General features: G+C 45.6%; 1 protein-coding gene across 1 annotated transcript in view; it reads right to left on the bottom strand.

The window, feature by feature from the left end:
* lmcd1 (LIM and cysteine-rich domains 1) overlaps positions 1-19,742 on the bottom strand; it is a 68,590-nt gene that overhangs the window by 18,451 nt on the left and 30,397 nt on the right. The window contains exon 4 of the mRNA XM_078209407.1: positions 854-1,222. Within this exon, the coding sequence (XP_078065533.1) occupies positions 854-1,222 (369 nt within the window). The remainder of the gene's footprint in view (positions 1-853; positions 1,223-19,742) is intronic.

Consider the following 19,742-nt stretch of genomic DNA (forward strand, 5'->3'; position numbering starts at 1 on the left):
CCCATCAAATATGTACCAACCACAATCCCACACAGGCCCTATTCCCATAATCCCACACATCTAGCCTGCTAATCCCCCTGACACTAGGGTCAATTCAGCGTGGCCAATCAACCTAACGTGCCCATCTTTGGACTGTGGAAGGAAACCGGGGCACCTGGCGGAAACCCATGCAGACATGGAGAGAACATGCAAACTCCACACAGACAGTGACCTGAGGAATTGAACCTGGGTCCCTGGCGCTGTGAGGCAGCAATGCTAACCACTGTGCCATATTTATACTCGTGATTATAAGTGCATCATGAAATGCTTAAGTGAAACTTAGTTCTTCTTCAATGATTGAATGTAGGTCAGCTCAATTAGACTGTTTTGTCACTCACTAGGCCCAAACCAGGATAGGGATGAAAGAGGCACAAGCTCAAAAAAGATGACCAGCCAGTTATCCATTGATGCTCACAGCAAATTCTCAACGTCATGACTACAACAGATAGTAGTGGGGAGGAGGGAAAGAGAGTAAAAAAGAGAAGCAAAGGAGAGAGAGACATTGTGAGATAGACAGAGAATGAGAAAAAGATGGATTGGCCAAGAAATACATTTGAAGGCTCCCAGGGTGCACAAATCCTAAGAATCAAGTAGTTGTGCTGAAGTGTGCAAACATTTCAAAGCAGCAACAAGAATACATTTCCCTGGTGTGTACCTTGGAATAATTGGTTTCACATGGGTCAAAAGAAGCTAACTTTTTTTGAAAAAATTTAAAACATGCATGGAAGTCAAATGGATCTACAAATACTTGTTTCTTTCATATTTTGCTGACTGACCTTACTTTTCAAGCCAATTTACTACGCTAATTACTCACAAATTCGTTTTTTGGCTGGGCCTCTGCCAGTGTTCCATTGGTTGATGCAGGGTCATCCTGAGGTTTTCCCTTTGCCACCTTGCCATTGGTAAATTGTCCCGTGGCTTCAGCTTTCTGGTTAGCTTCCTCTTTGGCACTACCCACCTGGCCAGGCAGTGCCACCTCACCAACTCCCAGCGAGTCACTCTTGTACTTCCTGACAAACTCCTCCATGCTCTTCACTTCGTTCTCTGACAAAGCGTGGCACTGAAAGGGATCCTGGTCGTATACTGGCAGCTGCCTCATGAGTTGCCGGCGGCGATAATAGGCTCCTTCTGTGCCAGCAATTGGCTGCATTTCCTTCAGAATGAATTCCATATAATGAATAGCCTGGTGGGGAAAGGGAGGAAAAAAAAGTTTTATGATGTACAATAACAAACATACGTATGTAATTCCTGTGAAGTTAAATCCAGAACTTAATTACAACATGTGTGGGAATAAAACAGTCACTTCCTTCACTTCCAATGCATATACAGAGCTCTTTACATCTTCCAAACATTTTCTTTAATGTTGTAAAGTTTTACTATAAATGGTAATAAATTGTTGCATTGCCAAACGTGAAGCATAAATGGAATTCTACAAATATTGTGTTGTTCAGAACATTTTTCTGCTGATTACACAGTACACTCCCATTAAATGAAAAATCAGTTTCGATTAAAGTATTATTCATCTATCAATCCAGCTTTACTCTTCAAACATCACACTGATTACACTTGTACAACTGTGTCATTGAAGACAGTTCTAGAATACTTTATGTGTGATTAAAGGCTCAAATAAAAAAAAACTTTGAAAGATAATTCTTACGATCATCGTTTTAACCAGACATTTTTTTGGCAACATGAGCAACACCATACTTATTACACATGGACTGCATAAGATTTCAAGGAGTTGCGGTAGAGTAACTGGACAGGAATTTACTGGTATAACATCAGGAAATATCTTTCTTGGCTGTTGTCCAGGCATGTCGAATGAATAAATAAATAATTGAAACAGAATTCCCAATCCCACATTGACACTTGAGCTTCCTTGGGAAAGAAAGAGGGGATAAAGGCAGCAGCTCTTAATTTGTATTTGGTTTTCCTCAGGCAACAGCATACTCTTCCCAAATTGCTGAAGTGCTTCTCATGGTCGCTGATGTCCTAGTGATGGGCTGCATTGGTATGGTAACACACTCAGTGATGGGTTGCAGGCTGATTATTATCTGGTTTCAGATAAAGCTCGGCACAACATCGTGGGCCAAAGGGCCTGTTCTGTGCTGTACTGTTCTATGTTCTATGTATTATTGTATTCACAGTGGTCCTCCCTGCAGGCTCCCAGTGTGAGCAGGATTGTTCCGTGGACCAGGGACAGAAAGTACTCTTCGCACTGCTTGCTGGTGTACTCTTCAGCAGATTATTGCTGCCCATGTGCAGATCAAGAACACAAAGTGTTTGGACACCATCCTCACTACATCAATGTGAATAATAAGTGGTACACTCAATGTCAGTACAACAGTCCCCAGTCCTAATATGCCACCTCATGAGATGCACCGTGAGGCAAAAACGCTGCAAGAGTTTGGCAGCATTGAAGCTGACCTGGAACTGTCAATCCACGAAGACTTTCAGAACCTACAATACCCATGAATCAAATCATGCAAACTTTTCAGGAGCTCAGCGAATACTTTCAGGAGGTTTTGACAAAAAGGGCAAATGGCGCAACCTCTCGGCTGACACCAATATCAGCGACAAGAATCTGATGTGTGATCCGACAGAACAGCACCCAAGTATCAACATCCCTTGTAAACAGTGGTCTATACTCTAGAGGATCAGCATTCTCCGCACAGGGACACATCTCTTTCATAAATGGAATTTCAAGGATGGCCCAGCGTGCGACTGTGGTCCCCTTGGTCAGACTGTTCACCATTAATGTCAGCAACAAGAATTTAGTGCAGGATTGAAGGATGTTCACAAAACAATGTGAGGCGGTGTGATTTGTCTGTCCAACTTAGACTCAGACTCTTAAAGCTGCAAGGCATCAAACCGAAGATGATGACCAAACCAGAAACACAAAACCCACTCTTTTCTCCAACACCCCCTAATGACTGGCTAAAGAAAAGCAATGATAACACCTTGGAAAGTGTGCAGATTGTGTTGGGGAAAGGCATAAAGGGGGGAGCTACCAGATGGGTGGCACAGTGGCGGAGTGGTTAGCTCTGCTACCTCACAGCGCCAGGGACCTTGGTTCGATTCCAGCCGTGGGTGGCTGTGTGGAGTCTGCATCTTCTCCTCGTGTCTGCGTGGGTTTCCTTGAGGTGCTCTTATTTGCTCCCACAGTCCAGAAATGTGCGGGTTAGGCCATGCTAAATTGTCCCTTTGTGTCCAAAGATATGCAGGTGGTTAGAATGTAAGCAATGTAACATTGGATCTGTCGTAATGTGATCAATGGTAACAAGCTGTAAGGGTCAGCTGACCAAGTAAACTGTGTAACCAATGACAAAATGATGTGATGATCAGCTGACCAGCTGATTCTGTATAAATAAGAACCTTTTGGGGGAGCTTGGAATGGCCCAGGGTGAGGCCTCAAGTGTTGGAGTAATGATGTTTCTTTATTAAACCTTTTTCTTTGATTTACCTGTTGGAGTAAGTTTTGTTTCATTTTATTGCCTATAACTGAAGAGTACCTTCTGCTGGATGAACATAGATTAAGTGGATTAGCAAAGGTAAATGCACGAGTTGACGGAGTTGGGGGGGGCCTGGGCAGGATGCTCTTTCAGGGAGTCGATGCAGACCCGATGGGCTGAATGGCCTTCTTCTGCACTGTAGGGATTGTATGGTTCCCATGAGTGGCTCTGACCCATACCAGTAAGGAAGCTTGTGACCAAAGTATCTGATTACCAACCTGTTCAAACCAGACCTTCTCCAGAAAGATCCATTAGATATCCAATAGCAACTGGAAACCATTTCCTCCTCCCTGCCTCAGGGGGAATGGCAATGAACTTCTGAAACCAACTTCACATCAAATGAAGCTAAAATCTCCAGGTCTGAAACCATCTAGTCTTAGCTGCATACATCTAGACAGTATTCCCCAAATAAGGACACTTCTCTGCATCATGCTCGTAAAAATCAAGAGAACTAGAAACTTTGTAAACAAGCGTGTCATTTACTGCCGACCAAGTTAGTCCAGGCTGTTGCTGAAACAGAGGTCAAAAGATTAGATCCTCATTGCTGCTAAATAAAGATGCGATCATAATCAGGAATCTCCCAAAGCATGTTCAATTTTGGACCTGAAAGTTTCTGAATGCTTTCATTGAAGCAACAGAATAAGTTTGGCCCAATGTCAATTATCTGCATTGACTTGCTCTCATTTTTACACTCATCAATGCTCCTTTGACTTTTTACACTAATTCCCTGAAACCTCTGTCAAAATTCTCTCTGAGGCTCATTAAATTAGCTTTGTGCTAGTCCCCACCCCATGCAAAAAAGTGCAGTTCCATACAAATATTGCCCATGTGTTGTAAATAGACGCGCAGAACTTTGGGTGCAAAGATCCCAAATCGCATTTCCGGCATTTGTGGTGATCTTATTCAACAATTTCAAAGAAAATTCTTCTCACTGAGACCTAAAATACAGTCGGGGGTGATTCTCCCAGCCCACTTAACTACTTGAATAGCCAATAGGTCAGGAGACGTCAGCGGGGGGCCTGTTGCAGAATTCGCCACCAATGTCCGGCCGATTGCGAATCTCCCAGCCCCTTTTTCTCAACGTAATCAGCCTCGCGTGGGAAATCAGCAGGAGGCTGATTACAACATTGAAATCTCAATTCCAATCTGATTAGTAAACCCAGGACAGCAGTCTCCGGGAGAGGTTCCCACCAGCAGGGATTAAAGTTGGTTCCCCCTTGATGGCATGATCATCCCGCTGATGGGGACAGGAGTCATTGAGGCTCACCCAGGAGTTCAGGGGCGGGGGGGTGCTTGGCAGTGCCAGCCGGCGATCGGGCGTGCGGGAAGTTGGGTAGGCCAGTGACTGCCGGGGGGGTGGGGAGGCATTGGAAAACCGGAGACTGGGGGTGGAGCTTGCGATGCTGGTACTCAGGGGTAGGGGGTTTGGGAAGAAATCAGAAGGCCAGCGATCAGGAAGCCGTCATGGGGGGGAGGGGGGGGCAGTGCGCATGTGCCGATCTCCCCACTGATAGATCCTCTCCAGCCGGATGAAACCCCTCCCCACATCACTTACCAGCGTGAATCTCCCTGAGGCACTCTATGCCAGAGATTTGTAAAATTAAGTACGCCTAAAAAACAGGCGGGAAAATCTCATGTTTTCCCGCACGTTGGGCACTTGGTTTTTTTGGGGGAGAATCGCCTCCATTGTCTTTATCTTTATGGGGTGAAATTAACTCGCATTAAAAATTCCACAATTTAAATTTCTTCTCGGTCTGATATTCACTGATAATTTGCACTGTAAAGAGCCTCTAAGATGGCCACGGTAGTGTCTTAACCTTCAATGCCAGTTTGGCCAGTGTGCAGCCCAAGATGTCACCTTAGTAAAAGAGTTGTAGCCTGAGCTAAGAACAATTGCCTACCAGCTCATTAAATAGCTAATTGCCACCAAAATGCCAGGTAGCACTCATCAAAGGGGCTGAACATTTTGGGGGCTGGCATTTCAATTATTGCCCTCGCCCAACAAACACCAGTTCAGATTAGGAGTAAAGACAATAGCTGGAATTCTCTGACCTGGCCTACGGCCGGAATTCCCTGATCTCGTCCGCGGCTGGGATTCTCCAGTCCCACTGCAGTGAATGGAGATTTAGCTGAGTGCCAAATTCTCCCTTCTCATTGGCAGCAGTAGCGCAGCGTACAAGATCAAAGGATCCTGGCCAATATTGATGTTAACTTCAAGCACCTCTTAAAGGGGCATACATCATTTCATGTTCACTAGCAGGTGGAGCTGTGAAGAGGACTTTCTGGACTTCACCAACACTTGAACAATGTTTATCCAGCCACCAGGTATACGGTACACACTGATGCAACTTGGCCAATGTTGTCTACCACATATGCTGCAGGAAAGGATGTCCCAAGGCACGGTACATCAGCGAGTCCATGCAGATGCTACAACAGCGGATGAACAGACACCGTGTGACAATCGGCAGGCACGAGTGCTCCCTTCCTGTCGGGGAAAACTTCAGCAGTCAATGGCATTCAGCCTCCAATCTTTGGGCAAGGGTTCTCCAAGGTAGCCTTCAAGACACATGACAATGCAGAATTGCCGAGCAGAAACTGATAGCCAAGTTCCACACGCATGAGCCTCAACCAAAATTCTGCGCGTCTATGTACAACCTGCTCAACACTGGGATCTTGGGTTCATGTCATACTACATGTAACCTCCACCATTTGGGCTGGGTTTGCAAAATCCTACTAATTGTCCTGGCTTGAGATGATTCACACCTCTTTTTAACCTGTGATTATCCCTCTCTCCACTTGCACTGTCTGTACCTGCAAAGACTTGATTCCCTGAAAAGATTCACATTCCAAGCAATATCTTGCAATTGTGTCTTTGTCTATATATGCCGTGTTTGTGAAACCTACCTCTCCACTCACCTGATGAAGGAGCAGCGCTCTGAAAACTCGTGCTACAAATAAACCTGTTGGACTTTAACCTGGTGTTGTGAGACTTCTTACTATCTTTATTCTGGGAGTTCTCTGAGGACTCCACCGAAATATAAGTAAATGCAGTGCTACTCCACACTATGAGAGACATCAAGAGAATGAGTCATGGACATCCTGATGGTAATCCCCTAGACGGGTGGCACGGTAGCACAGTGGTTAGCACTGCTGCTTCACAGCTCCAGGAACCTGGGTTCGATTCCTGGCTTGGGTCACTGCCTGTGTGGAGTTTGCACATTCTCCTCGTGTCTGCATGGGTTTCCTCCGGGTGCTCCGGTTTCATCCCACAGTCCGAAGATGTGCGGGTTAGGTTGATTGCCATGCTAAAAATTGCCCTTAGTGTCCTGAGATGCGTAGGTTAGAGGGATTAGTGGGTAAATATGTAGGGATATGGGGGTAGGGCCTGGGTGGGATTGTGGTCGGTGCAGACTCGATGGGCCGAATGGCCTCTTTCTGTACTGTAGGGTTTCTATGATTCTTCTATGATGAGGAATGGGAGGATGACACAAGACCATACAAGACCCTTGTGCTCTTGAAGGGCGGTGGGAGGGATTGTACTTCATACTGACGGAACACAACCCCCCCTAGCCTGGAATTTTGGGATGGTCGAGGCTCGACTGCTGCCATCCAGAGTTTTCCGCCAGCTCTAACTGGCCTACTGCCAATTTACACTCCAATGGGCATTCGACTGGCAGCAGGGAGGATTTCCATCCACATTTGGAAGGCAGTATCGCCTTGGAGAGCTGTCGGCCAAATGGCTGGAAGAGACACTCCAGCACTGTGCCTGGGGTTAAGTGTAGGGTGCGGATATGAGGTAAGTGGCAGGGGTTCTGGAGAGGGTAGAGGACACCCTGGGATTCTCGGAGGCGAGCGGGGCACGAGTGAGTAATCCAGGAATAGGCTGGGGGGTGGGGGGGAGATAAGAGGGAGATCCAGTGGTGCCCACTCTGTGAGGGGAGGACACCCCAGTCAGAGGGGGTCTTCTGATGGAGGCATCCCCCCACCTGAGATCAAGGCCAGTGAATATTTCTGATTCCCACCTTGAGATAGCCTGACAAGGACGTTAAGTGGCCACTTAAGGGTGGACTTCCCATCTGAGGCCCGGCCCACCCCGCAGTAAAATCATATCCAGATTCGGGCGGGTGGGATCCCAGAGGGAAATGCCCTCAATGCCATTTCATGCTCCTCCCACCTCAAAACTCAGCCGAGGGGTGTGGGAGAGGAGCGCAAGATTCAGGACCATATATGTGTATTTTTCAATAGCTTAGCTTGAATATGGTGACGTGGCCTGTTGCAGACAGCTGGATAAACAAATAACATATGTTGTGTTGATTTCTTTTAGTTCGCTATGATTGTCAACCAATGTCAAGTGCGTACTAGATACTATCAAGTGCTAGACACACACATTGCAAAGCAATGTCAACAAACGTTACCCATGTGGGCTCGCCTTTGCAGCACTCTACACAGTCCAAGGCTCACATCTGCACAGCCCCGTCAGTTGTTATTCTGCGCTGAAGTAATTCCTTATTAATCTGCCCTACACGCTGGGGTTGAAAAGAAAAAGAAAAGAAACTACATAATGTGGCAAAAAGATACCAGGCCGGCTAGGATTTGCTGAAGGGTCCCACTTGAACTTTAATTTTATTCCAGGGATTTGAAAGTAATTGGCCGACAGTTGAAGAAGGAAAAGCAATGCTCCACAGTGGCCCTTCCCCTCTGTCTGTGCACAGAAAACCAGGGACATGATAGTCACAGCAGACTGGAGGATGATCTTACGAGGATTCTTGCAGAATGCGGATTATAGGGCCAGCAAGCGATGATTTATAGCTCCTAGCGGCCTGAACTAATAACTAAAACATGTGCAAGTATTCTTCATAGGCCAAGAGCAGGAATGAAAAACTCTTCACACTGTCCCCATACGGCATTTGGTTTAATTTGTTTGGCTGAAGAAAAGTCAGGTTTCTTGTTTGTTTTATTTTCCCCAAAGTGCTGAATGTTCTGCACCTCTCCGCATGAAGATGCAGATTCAGGAATACCAGTTGCTCACAGCACAGCCATCCTTTGTGCACAAGCTTCAAAGTGCAGTAGCAGGAGGCTGAAGTATTTAAGTGTGCTGTTCAATTCCTGCCCAAGCTTCTGCTCTGAAAAAGCGATCAGGCATAAACTCCTCCAATTAGAACCTGACAGGCAGTGAGAAATTACAACTCTGCTGCTGTTCCTCTTGATATTAGTTATGATGTGGAGATGCCAGCGTTGGACTGGGGTTTTCTTACTGATATTAGTTATCCCAGCACAACCAACACTCACTTCTTTTTAAATGTAAACTTGTAAAACCCTTATGGCATGATTAGCTAGATTACACATTACACCAAGAGAGTTAGAACATGTAAAACATACTGTTATTTTCTACCCAGGCACAGCAGTTTTGAAACTGGTCCTTAAGGCCCTTTAAGGGCAGTTAGTTTAATTCATAGAATCATACAGAGCAGAAGAGGCCATTCAGGCCATTGAATCTGCACCGATACTCCGGCAGAGCATCTTACCCAGGCCCTACTCCTTAACCCCACACATTTCCCATGGCTAATCCATCTAAACTGCACATTTTGGGACACTAAGGGGCAATTTAGCATGGTCAATCCACTTAACCTACACACCTTTGGACTATGGGAGGAAACCAGAGCACCCGGTGGAAGCCCATGCAGACACGCAGAGAGATTTGCAGACAGAGGGATACTTGCAAGCAACCAGCTCCCAAAATGGCCACGTTTCTTTCTATTTTCTTCACTTTGACACTTTGCATGAAGGCAGGTTCAATTGAAGATTATTATCCGAAAATGTTCGAGGTTATGGACGGGGGGTGGGGGGGCGGGGGGGAGGGGGGGGCGTGTGGAGGGCTGTGGAATGTAAACTGAATGAGCAATATGTTTACATATGAAGAGGTCAAGTAAGACTTGCTAAAGGAGTTCAAGTTCAAGGTCATGAAACCAAATGAATTAGCAACTCAAGATAAAATTTAATGAACAAACCCATGATTAATTTATCAAATAAACTGTTAATGCATACTGGAAAGGGATACAAGAACGGAACATTGAAACAGATTTAGAAAAAGGAAACAGACAATCATCTGAGAGGAATTATGTTATTAACTATAAGTGATGCATCTTTTTGGAAAGGTGAGGGCTAATTGGATTAGGAAGCTAGATAGTCTTATCATATCACAATCATTTGATATAATTGGATAATGCACAGGATGGAGATCATGTTCTGCAATCATTGCCGAACAGCTAAGTGGGCTGTTTATTTATCCATAGATCACATCGGTGACGATACTGTGCCATTAAGAAATGTATCTGAGCCATGTTTTTGTGCAGGATCTGTTGTAGCAGTTTTTTATGAACTCAGAGCAGTAGTGTCCACTGGCATGCAGCGTTGCTGCAGGAAACTAATAGTTTCCAATGGCTAGAATGTTGATTTTAATCTGAACTAATGCTGTTCTGCAGTTTTCCCTTGGGATCTTGCAGAGTGAGACTTCATTGGGATGATTGGCAGGTGTGGTCATGTGAGGGGGAAACTGGGCTTTTTCACAGAATATTCAAGCTTAGATACTGCCTTTGAGTAAAGAGTCTCTCTTTACCACACTCTGAAGATGGAAACTGTAAGCTGCCAGGGATTAAGTTTACTTTTCTGGGGTTTTGCTGTTTTGAGGATATATCCTTCTCTGAAAACTGCTGCCTGGATCTCTGTCCAGAAGTGTTAAAAAGCTGAAAATCCAGCTTCACGGGAGCATACTTGTTTTTGAGCTAACTAAGTCTGAAGAAGGGTGTATGTTTGTGGGATGTTGCTTTAAATTGGAACAACAGAGATATAGCAACAAAAGAAATATACTGTGTCATGTTTAAATCTTGTAATTAGTAAACGTTATACTATTTCTTTTTGTTATATTCTAACTGTGTCCTTAAATAAACTTTGTTTGATAAAAGCTTCATAGTGGGTCATTTGAATCACACTTGGAGTGAAACACCTTATGCTCACCCATGCCAAAATCAAATGTAAAACTTAGGCTTTAGCCTAATTTCACAAAACACACTGGAGTTTCTGGCGTGGGTCTTAACACAGGTATCCTTTTTGATAGAATCCCAGGACACCTATGGAAGAAGCGAGGCATCCTTTGGGATTGTTAGAATTAAACGTTATTTATCTTTTAAGCACAAACTCATTGGAACTTTCCAGCTGTCAAGCAACTCTCAAGCTGTCAAAGAAATGTCCAGCTGTTGAAGAAGTGTCAAAGCTGTCCAGGAGGTGTCCAAGGATACTAGATGAAGTTGGCATGGAAGGATTAAGGCAAAGGGTAGTGTTGTGTGGAACATGGGTTACCACTAAATTGGCATAGGAGGTGTGAGTGGTCATGGGATGGGCAGAAGGCAATAGATGGGACATAGAGAGTGTGTGTGGGGAGGGATGGAGGGGTGTTTTTTGTCTAACTATTATCTCTATTTATTTAAACAGCGCCAGAGCACTGAGACACGCCTTGTGCCCAGCCCGCTTCTGCACCCGACAACCAAGGAATCTTTATTCCAAGGTTGCTTGCCCCCACTCCTATTTCTGCTCCCCCTCCCCAACTAAAAATCCAAGTCCAGGCAGACGTATTTAAAGGTTGGTCTCGGCAAGCTGGAAAATCTCCTGACATTGTGCACCCGACCTGGAGATGAAAATCTGGACCTAACTGATTGTACCGCTGACAAACAATATCAATACCCAGTATTCTTCATAAACAATCAACAAAATATTATCAATTACTGACACGGAATTTCCCAGTAGCACTGGGTTAGGGTTAGCTAGTCTGACTGAATATATTTCCAGGAGGTTTTTGTCACATGACTTCTGTCTCCACACTCCTGCTAATGGTAATCCATCACACCCATCCACATGATGCATGATCTTCATCATGATTAATTAAAAAGGAAAACGGCTCTTCATTACAAAATTGGATGATCCTTGACTGACCATCAAATGGCCTTTTTCATATCTTCAGTGGAATCTCATAGAAACTTATAAAATTCTAACAGGGCTAGATAAGGTCGATGCAGGAAATATATTCCCGATGGCGGGGAGTTCAGAACCAGGAGTCACAGTCTAAGGATACAGGGTAAACCATTCAGGACTGAGATGAGGAGACATTTCTTCAGCTAGAGAGTCGCAAGCCTCTGGAATTCGCAACCACAGAAAGAAGTAGAGACCAAAATGTTGTGTGTTTTCAAGAAGGAGTTAGCCATAGCTCTTGCAGATATAGTGATCAAAGGATATAGGTGGGGAAAGCGAGAACAAGTTACTGAGTTGGAGGATGATGATGAATGGCAGAACAGACTCAAAGGGTTGAGTGGCCCACTCCAGCTCCTATTTTCCTATGTTTTAATACCTTTGTATCTAATAAACAGAAGCTGTCTGAGAAAATGTAAAAACCTCTTTTTCAAACAAAGCCCCCATCCGTTTCTGGAGATTCCAAGCCTACCCTGGAGATTTACCGATCCTACTGAGTAAGGGTCATTGAAAGAAATGCCTCTTTCTAGATTTCTCCCCTCTCTTCCACCCTGCTTGGGCAATCTTGTGCTTCTCGTGAATTTAAATCTTGCCTCATACATGCAGCATCGAGGATAATGGGCCAAGTACAACAGTCAAGGGTGTTACCGTTCCCACTGGAAATAGTTTGAGATGCTGCCATGTATTTCTCTGACTTCTTAAAAAAAGTGTAAAAACAAGACATCCGAACATGCTGAGGGACTGGCACTGCAGGCCAGGCGAGAATACTCATGTTTATGTATGAATATGCTTCATCGGAGACAATGGTTAAGCAGTAGATCAAATAGCAATGCACTACTCAACTTTCGCAAGTATATGATCCGATATGTCAAGTATATGTCATAAAACGCTTTTGAGATTTCAGGAGTCCCTTTATCAGATTTATTTAAAAGAAGCAAAAATGAAAGACAGACTTGCATTTATAGCACTTTTCACAATTATTTGACATCTCAAAGCACTTCACAGCTGATAAGTGGTTTTGAAATGTAGTTACTGTCGCAAAGTAAGAAATGTGATGACCAACTTAGACACAGTAAGTCCCACAATCAAGGTGATAATAGCCAGAAAATCTGTATTTGTAATGGCGATTGAAGGATAAAAATTGGACAAAACACCAGTGATAACGTCTTTGGCTTGTCTTCAAAATAGAGCTGTGGAATCCTGTACATTCACCTGAGAAGGCACACAGGGATCATTTAAAAGATGGCACCTCCAACAGAGCCCTGCACCAGAGGGTCAGCCTTTAATTTTGTCATCACATCCTGAAGTGAGATTTGAACCCCAAACCTAGTGACTCAGAGACAAGGGTGCTCCCAACTGAGCCGCAGCTGACACCTTTAATTGCAATTATACATCAAATGTGAGCTCGAAGCAAGCTGGAGTTCTGGCTCATTGCCGGAAAGTGGAGCAAAGTACTTGCATTACATGAGCTTTCAGACTGAGCGGAAGCTGTTTCAAGATTGGTTAGGGGAATCTCAGAAAAGTAATTGTTGATCAAATTGTACTTGAGAGCTGTAATGGGCCAGAGACAATGGAGGGAAGTTTCCTGTCCCGCCCGCCATTGGAATCGTTGTGAGTGGGGTGGGGCCGACCATGCAAAGGTCAGTTGACCTTGGGCGTGATTCTCTGCTTATGGGGTAAGCGCAGCCGGAAAATCCCACCCAATGTGTGTCTTCCGCTGCAAGAGAATCAGTTCAGCAAGAACCATCACAAACAAATGATTATGTTAGCATGTTCTCCTTGACACCTATGTAATGGGAATTACACAGATTTAGCTTGAGTAGAAGGCCCTATGCATGGTGTATTTTACAGTGGAGGGCCTGTGCACAGCAGGTACTGCGCTGTCTTTACGGAGCACTATCTTATCACAACTGAAGACAAAACCCTGCTGCAACCTTTCACTTGCCTTCAGTCATTAGTCAATCCATTGTTGAAGGGTTCTGTTGTGATAGGATTTAATGAACAGAGGCCCTTGCTCGTTTTGTCGCAGGGTGCTGTCAAATAGTCGTATGAGGGGGTTTGAATGATGCAGAGGCACCACCCCTTATCGCATCACACTCTAAACACCCTGCCACCACGATCTGAGATTGCTTATTCTTCAGGAGAGGCCCTGCTTATTTTGTAGCTGGCCTGCGTACCTAGAGGCTGTTCCAGGAATCTGCCATTCATCGATGGGACAGGAGCTGCAGCTCGCCCCTAACCTGAGCAATTAGAGTTCAAAAGGGCTTCTTGAACTTCAAGCCGGATCAATTAACTTTGCACTCCAAGCAGCAGCAACAATAACTTGCCCCAGAGAGTCAGTAACGGGATGTTCATTTCAAAACTCCTGCAGCATTGTTTAGTTGAGATTTCATTTAAAAAAAAGTGTTTCCTCTGATCTGAAGCAAGACAGATTGTCAAGCCGGTTACATAAGCTTCCTGCTGGTAATGACAAAAGACTTAATTTACTGCTCGCCGTGATCATTTGATCCACTGATGCTGCAGAAACTTTTCAGGAGGCTATTAATCAGAGCAGTTTTAATGTGAGCACTGCCACAGTGATCCCGGTAATCCTTGCAACAAGCAGAGCTACCACCACTGGGACTTGTAAAAGGCAAGCAGTCACTGAGAGGCTCATGGCAGCTGCTCAGCTTGCAAAGTTCAGAAAGAATTAAGAAAAGCTGCAGGCAATCTTCCACCGGCCAGATTTGAAATGAAACTCTCCCACAGAGACCGTAGGGGAAAACAGGCCAATCCCAAATGTATGCACGCTTCACAGCCTCTAACTTCTCTCATGGACAGGTGGGGTTTAATTTAAACAGACCTGTGCTGGAATTTTACCGCCTCACCCGCCCAAGGCTTGTAAGATCCCGCCCGAGGCCAACGGAGAATGCCGTTCTGCGAGCCTCGCCTGCCCCGATTCCAGGGTGGGCGGTAAAATTCCAGCCCTGATTTCTCCTCTCACCACCCGTCCATTAACAGGAAGGTGATTTTGATTTCCTTCTCCCATTTCCCAATCATTCAATTTTGCTGTGATCCAATTTTTAAGGCAGGGCATAATGGAGGCGATGCAACCACTGCTCCAGTAAAAATGGCCAACTGCTGTCCAAATAAAGCTGCCAAAAGGCCCCGGCCCAAATCCCCCACCTGAGGTGCTGAAAACACTGCTATTCGTTCACCTGGCTCCCGCAGTGAGTGCCCAGATCCTGCTCGCGTCATTTATCATAGAATCCCTACAGTGCAGAAGGAGGCCATTCGGCCCATTGAGTCTGCACCAACCACAATCCTACCCAGGCTCTACTCCCGCAACTCCATATATTTACCCTGCTAATCCCCCAACAGTAGGATCAATTTATCATGGCCAATCAACCTAACCCGCACATCTTTGGACTGTGGGAGGAAACCAGAGCACCCGGAGGAAACCCACGCAGACACGGGGAGAATGTGCAAACTCCACACAGACAGTGACCCAAGGCCGGAATTGAACTGATGTGAGGCAGCAGTGCTAACCATTGTGCCACCGTGCTGTCTTTAAAAACCTACTTCACCTGGCGTTCCCAGGCAGTCTCTCATCCAAGTACTAACCAGGCCTGAGTCTACTTAGCACATGAGAGTAGACGAGATCGGGTGTTTTCAGACTAGTATGGCCGTACGCATTTAATTGCAGTAGGGTTAGCAGCAAGACCCAAGGCCTGGTTTTTCTGGACATATTTCTTGTTGAGCATCTGCCCAGGGTGGAGACTGGGAAACACACTTGTGGCCAGTTAAATGCTATCACGCCTAATCTAGGCACAAGCTTTCCAGCAAGGCAGACCAGGAAACCCTTGGGGGACACAAAAGCTTGAGTTTGGTCTCCCTTGCTAATTGCATTTTCTCTTGCTGGGAAACAGTGAAAATCAGGCAAAGGGTCTGTTAGAAGACAGAAAGGTTGTCTAATCAAAAAAAAATCACAAACGACATGCAGAATTGAAATCAAAGATTTATGTCCAAAGTACATAGCAGGAAGATAAAAACTATGTTGACACGCTTGGGTAATACAACTAGTCTGGATTGCACAACAGTGCTGGCATTATTTGATTAATCTCATGATTGTTCAACTATTCAATGCTTTGGCGCGCATTATCTTTGGATTGAAGAATCAGGACAGCGTGAAGTGAGCTGCATCATTGAGGCAGACAGCTCATGCCTCTAATGCGCCAAAGGAAAGCACTGTATTGTTAGATAACACAGTTAGTTCAAAAGCACCCTTCCCCAATTATTGATAGGGTTGACTGACAAGCACTTGTAGCAGGCAATGATTCCAAGTAAATATACATGTTGCTCAATGGGAAGTTGGCCTGACCTGCAAGAGTCCAAAAGTCAGAAACAATTATAGTGCCATGAACAGTGGGCTGGCTTTAGTCAATGTTTAATAACTCTTCTGTTTACTTGCAATTTCCAGTAACTTTAAGCATTTGCTGATGCTCTATTGTTGCAGTTCATCTGCAGAGAATCTATTATGGAATTAGCACAGTACAGAAGGAGGCCATTCAGCCCATCGGGATTCCTCTTTCTCTTTCGAAGAGTATTCCAGTTAGTCGAATTTCCCTTCTTTTCCACAGATTTCTGCAATTTTGTCTCCTTTAAGTGTCTATCCAAATCACCTTTGAAGATTACTATTGAATTATTATCTAGCAGCCTGTCAAGCAGCACATTAAATGACAAAATTGCATAAAATAGTTTTTTTTCCTGCTACTTATGGTTCTTTTGTCAATCAGCTGAATGTAACCTTTGGTGATCAAGCCATCAGCCACTGAAAACAGTTTATCTTTTTTAAAAACTCCCACTTTAAGCATCTCGATTAAATCTCCTCTTAGCCTTCTCTAGTCAAAGGAGAACACACTAACTACTCTAGTCTATCCACGTAACTGCAATGCCTCATTCCTGGAAGCATTCTAATCAATCTTGCCTATTTGCTTTCCAAAGTCTTTGTGTCCTTTCTAAAGTGTCATGCCCAGAATTAGATGCAATCTTGAAGTTGGGATATTTGACAGAGAACTTTTTACAGTTGTGTTGGATACTTTAGATACCATTGGCAGAGTCTTCTGTTATGGCGAATCAGTCCAGTAGCGGGAGCAGAAATCGGAAGTGACTTTGCGCTGGAGAGGAGGGCGGCTGAACACCCGAGATCTTGTGTTTTTGGTTCATTAACTCTGCATCTACGAAGAGCATATCCATAAGCAAAACTCATGGGGCAGAATTTTACAACAACATCGTGCCCGTTTTGCAGCGGGAAAATGTCATAAAATTGGGCGTGATGTGACGAGCAGGAATGGTGCCTTTTTTCACGCTCATTCCCATTTTGCCAAGAAAAAAAATTCAGCGCGATCAGGACCCTGTCCAGAATGGACGAAACGTGCAATTAGCAAGCTTCACTCCCAATTGTCCCAGCTCACCTGCCTTAACGGCCTAGTTCACTGCAGCCGGATCAGTCAGGAAAACACCTCCTCTATAAAATTCCGATACAGGCGCTTGGTCAGTAAATGTAAGTGAGGAGGTAAGTCTCTGCATTCAAACTGCTCCGTGCTGCTCAGAGGGGACGAGCAGAGTTCTTTAACCTCTCCATCTGTCTCTCCCCTTCTCCAAATTCCACCTTCCTCCCACTTCAGATTGACAAGATGGCTTTTTCAATAAGCCCATGAATTTTGCTGTTCTTTTGGTGGCTACTGCAGCTGAGGAGGAGGAGTAGGAAGGTGAATTGCGGGCAGCGGAGGCCTGGGCCTTACCACTCACAGGAGTAGAGGGAAACGGCCGCCAGAAGCACGACGTGGCTGCCATTCACCCCGAAGGGAGGTGGAGCGGGGGACGTGGGGAGGGGGCAGGAGAAGAAGGGAGCGGGGGGACCCCGGCAGTTCCGCACGCAAGTGTCCTTCGCGCAACTGTCAGACATCTCATGCCGCCGACGGCTCCAGCTCTGAAAGGAGACAGTGCGACACCTGTGCTATTTGTTGCAGGACCTGGCACCTTGCGGGCGGGGGGTGTTGGGGGGGTGGAGGGGGGGGGGGGCGGCAGTGGGGGCACCCACACCCAGTGGCTGTGAAGGTGATGGCCGCCTTAAACTTTCACGTCACCGGGTCCTTCCACACCGCCAGTGGAGACCTTTGTGGCATTTCTCACCATCTATCCACAAGGAGGTCACGGATGCCCTGTATGCCCAGGCTGGCCAGTACAGTAAATTTGAACTGGACCAGGCCCAACAGGAAGCCTGGGTTGCAGGATTTGTGGCCATCGCAGGGATGCCAAATGTGCAGGGGGCTATAGACTGCACCCACGTCGCCCTCAAGGCCCTGGTGAAGAATCCAGGAAGATTCATGAACAGAAAGGGCTTCCACTCAATAAACATGCAGTTGGTGTGTGACCATCAGCTGAACATCATGCACATCTGCGCCAGACACCCCGGCAGTGTGCATGATAGCTTCAAATTGAGGAGCTCTGATGTCCCAGGGGCCTTTGAAGAGGAGCCCAGGGTACAGGGGTGGCTCATGGGGGACATGGGGTACCCACTTTGGACTTGGTTGATGATGCCTGCATGGAGGCCTATGACTGAGACTCGATATAATCAGGTCCATGTTGCCACCCGTTCAATAGTGGAGCGGTGCATAGGGCTCCTCAAAAGGCGATTAAGGTACCTGGACCGCTCTAGCAGGGCACTACAATATAGCCCTGATATCGTCCTGCATTGTGGTGTTGTGCGCCACAATCTGGCACAGCAGCGAGGAGACCTTTTTGAGGAGGAGGACATGGAGGCCGACTAGCCAGGCATTGCTGGGAGGAGGCTGCCCAGCAGAAGGGGGAGGAGGAAGAGGGGGAGGAAGAGGAGGAGGAAGAGGAGGACGATGACGACGAGCAACACCGCCCAGCGTGTGGTGGAGTGGGGTGGGGCCACTCTCTGCCATCACCTCAGAGACTCCAATGTCCAGGTGCCATGTTTAAATGTACAGCCATTCACTCTTCCACTGCTCTTTGCCTGCAGTGCTAAATTAGCCATGGACAATTGTACAGCATGTGTAGTGATTCCGCAGGTAATTCCAGATTTCCACAATGCTTTCGGAATCTGAAAGAGCTCCACAGTGACACAAAATTCTGTAAAATAAAATCTATAAATCTCATCACATATCAGAAGAAGGGGTTATCTGTCCTGCAGATCAATCTCGCCATGCTGTTAAAGGACTGCAATTCTTTACTTGGAAGGAAATAGACAAAAGATTGAAGGATATGAAAAGAGATGTTACATTTTCAGCATGGTTCCCCAGGATTCATGGGATCGATAAGGGGAAGCGGTGGCACAGTGGACTAGTAATCCAGACACTCAGGGTAATGCTCTGGGGACCTGGGTTCGAATCCCACCATGGCAAATGGCGAAATTTGAACTCATTAAAAATCTGAAATTAAAAGTCTAATGATGATCGTGAAATGATTGTCGCAAAACCCATTTGGTTCACTAATGTCCTTCAGGAAAGAAAACTGTCCATACCCAGTCTGGTCTACATGTGACTCCAGATCCACAGCAATGTGGTTGACACTTAATGCCCCCTGAAATGGCCAAGCAAACCACTGAGTTCAAGAGCAATTAGGGCTGGTTAATACAAGCTGGCCCAGCCAGCGATGCCCACAACTCCAAAATATTAATATTTTTAAAAAGTGAAGACGGCAGAGGCATCAGTGCTAATCTGATTTTTGAATTTTATCACATTATTCTGCTGGCAACATACCAATATTTTCAATGTTTAGCTGGCAACAGGCAGAATCTTATCGCCTTTGGGAACATTTATGTAACAGGGACTAATCCAAGTCCTGACTCCAATGTTATATGAGCCTCGCCCATCTGTCAGATCCTCCCAAGAGGTGGTGAATTAAGGGGCAGCCTCCAGGAGCCCTGTCTAATTAGGGAAGGTGGGCAATTTCATGAGGCCTCAGGGCTTTAATCCAGTCCTTCGCCACTGTCTAGTTAAGGGTATTTTTCCTTGGAAATCAACTTCAAATGTGGAAGGTAATTGCTGGCATAACATTCACCGATAATTGCCCTGGCATTCATAGAGGAAACCTAGAAATTTGGGGAATGTGGAGGTCATATTTAAGCTAATGATGGGACCTCATATAATTGTTTTTCCTCTA

The sequence above is a fragment of the Mustelus asterias genome, chromosome 3 (assembly GCF_964213995.1).
Source record: "Mustelus asterias chromosome 3, sMusAst1.hap1.1, whole genome shotgun sequence".
Taxonomy (NCBI): domain Eukaryota; kingdom Metazoa; phylum Chordata; class Chondrichthyes; order Carcharhiniformes; family Triakidae; genus Mustelus; species Mustelus asterias.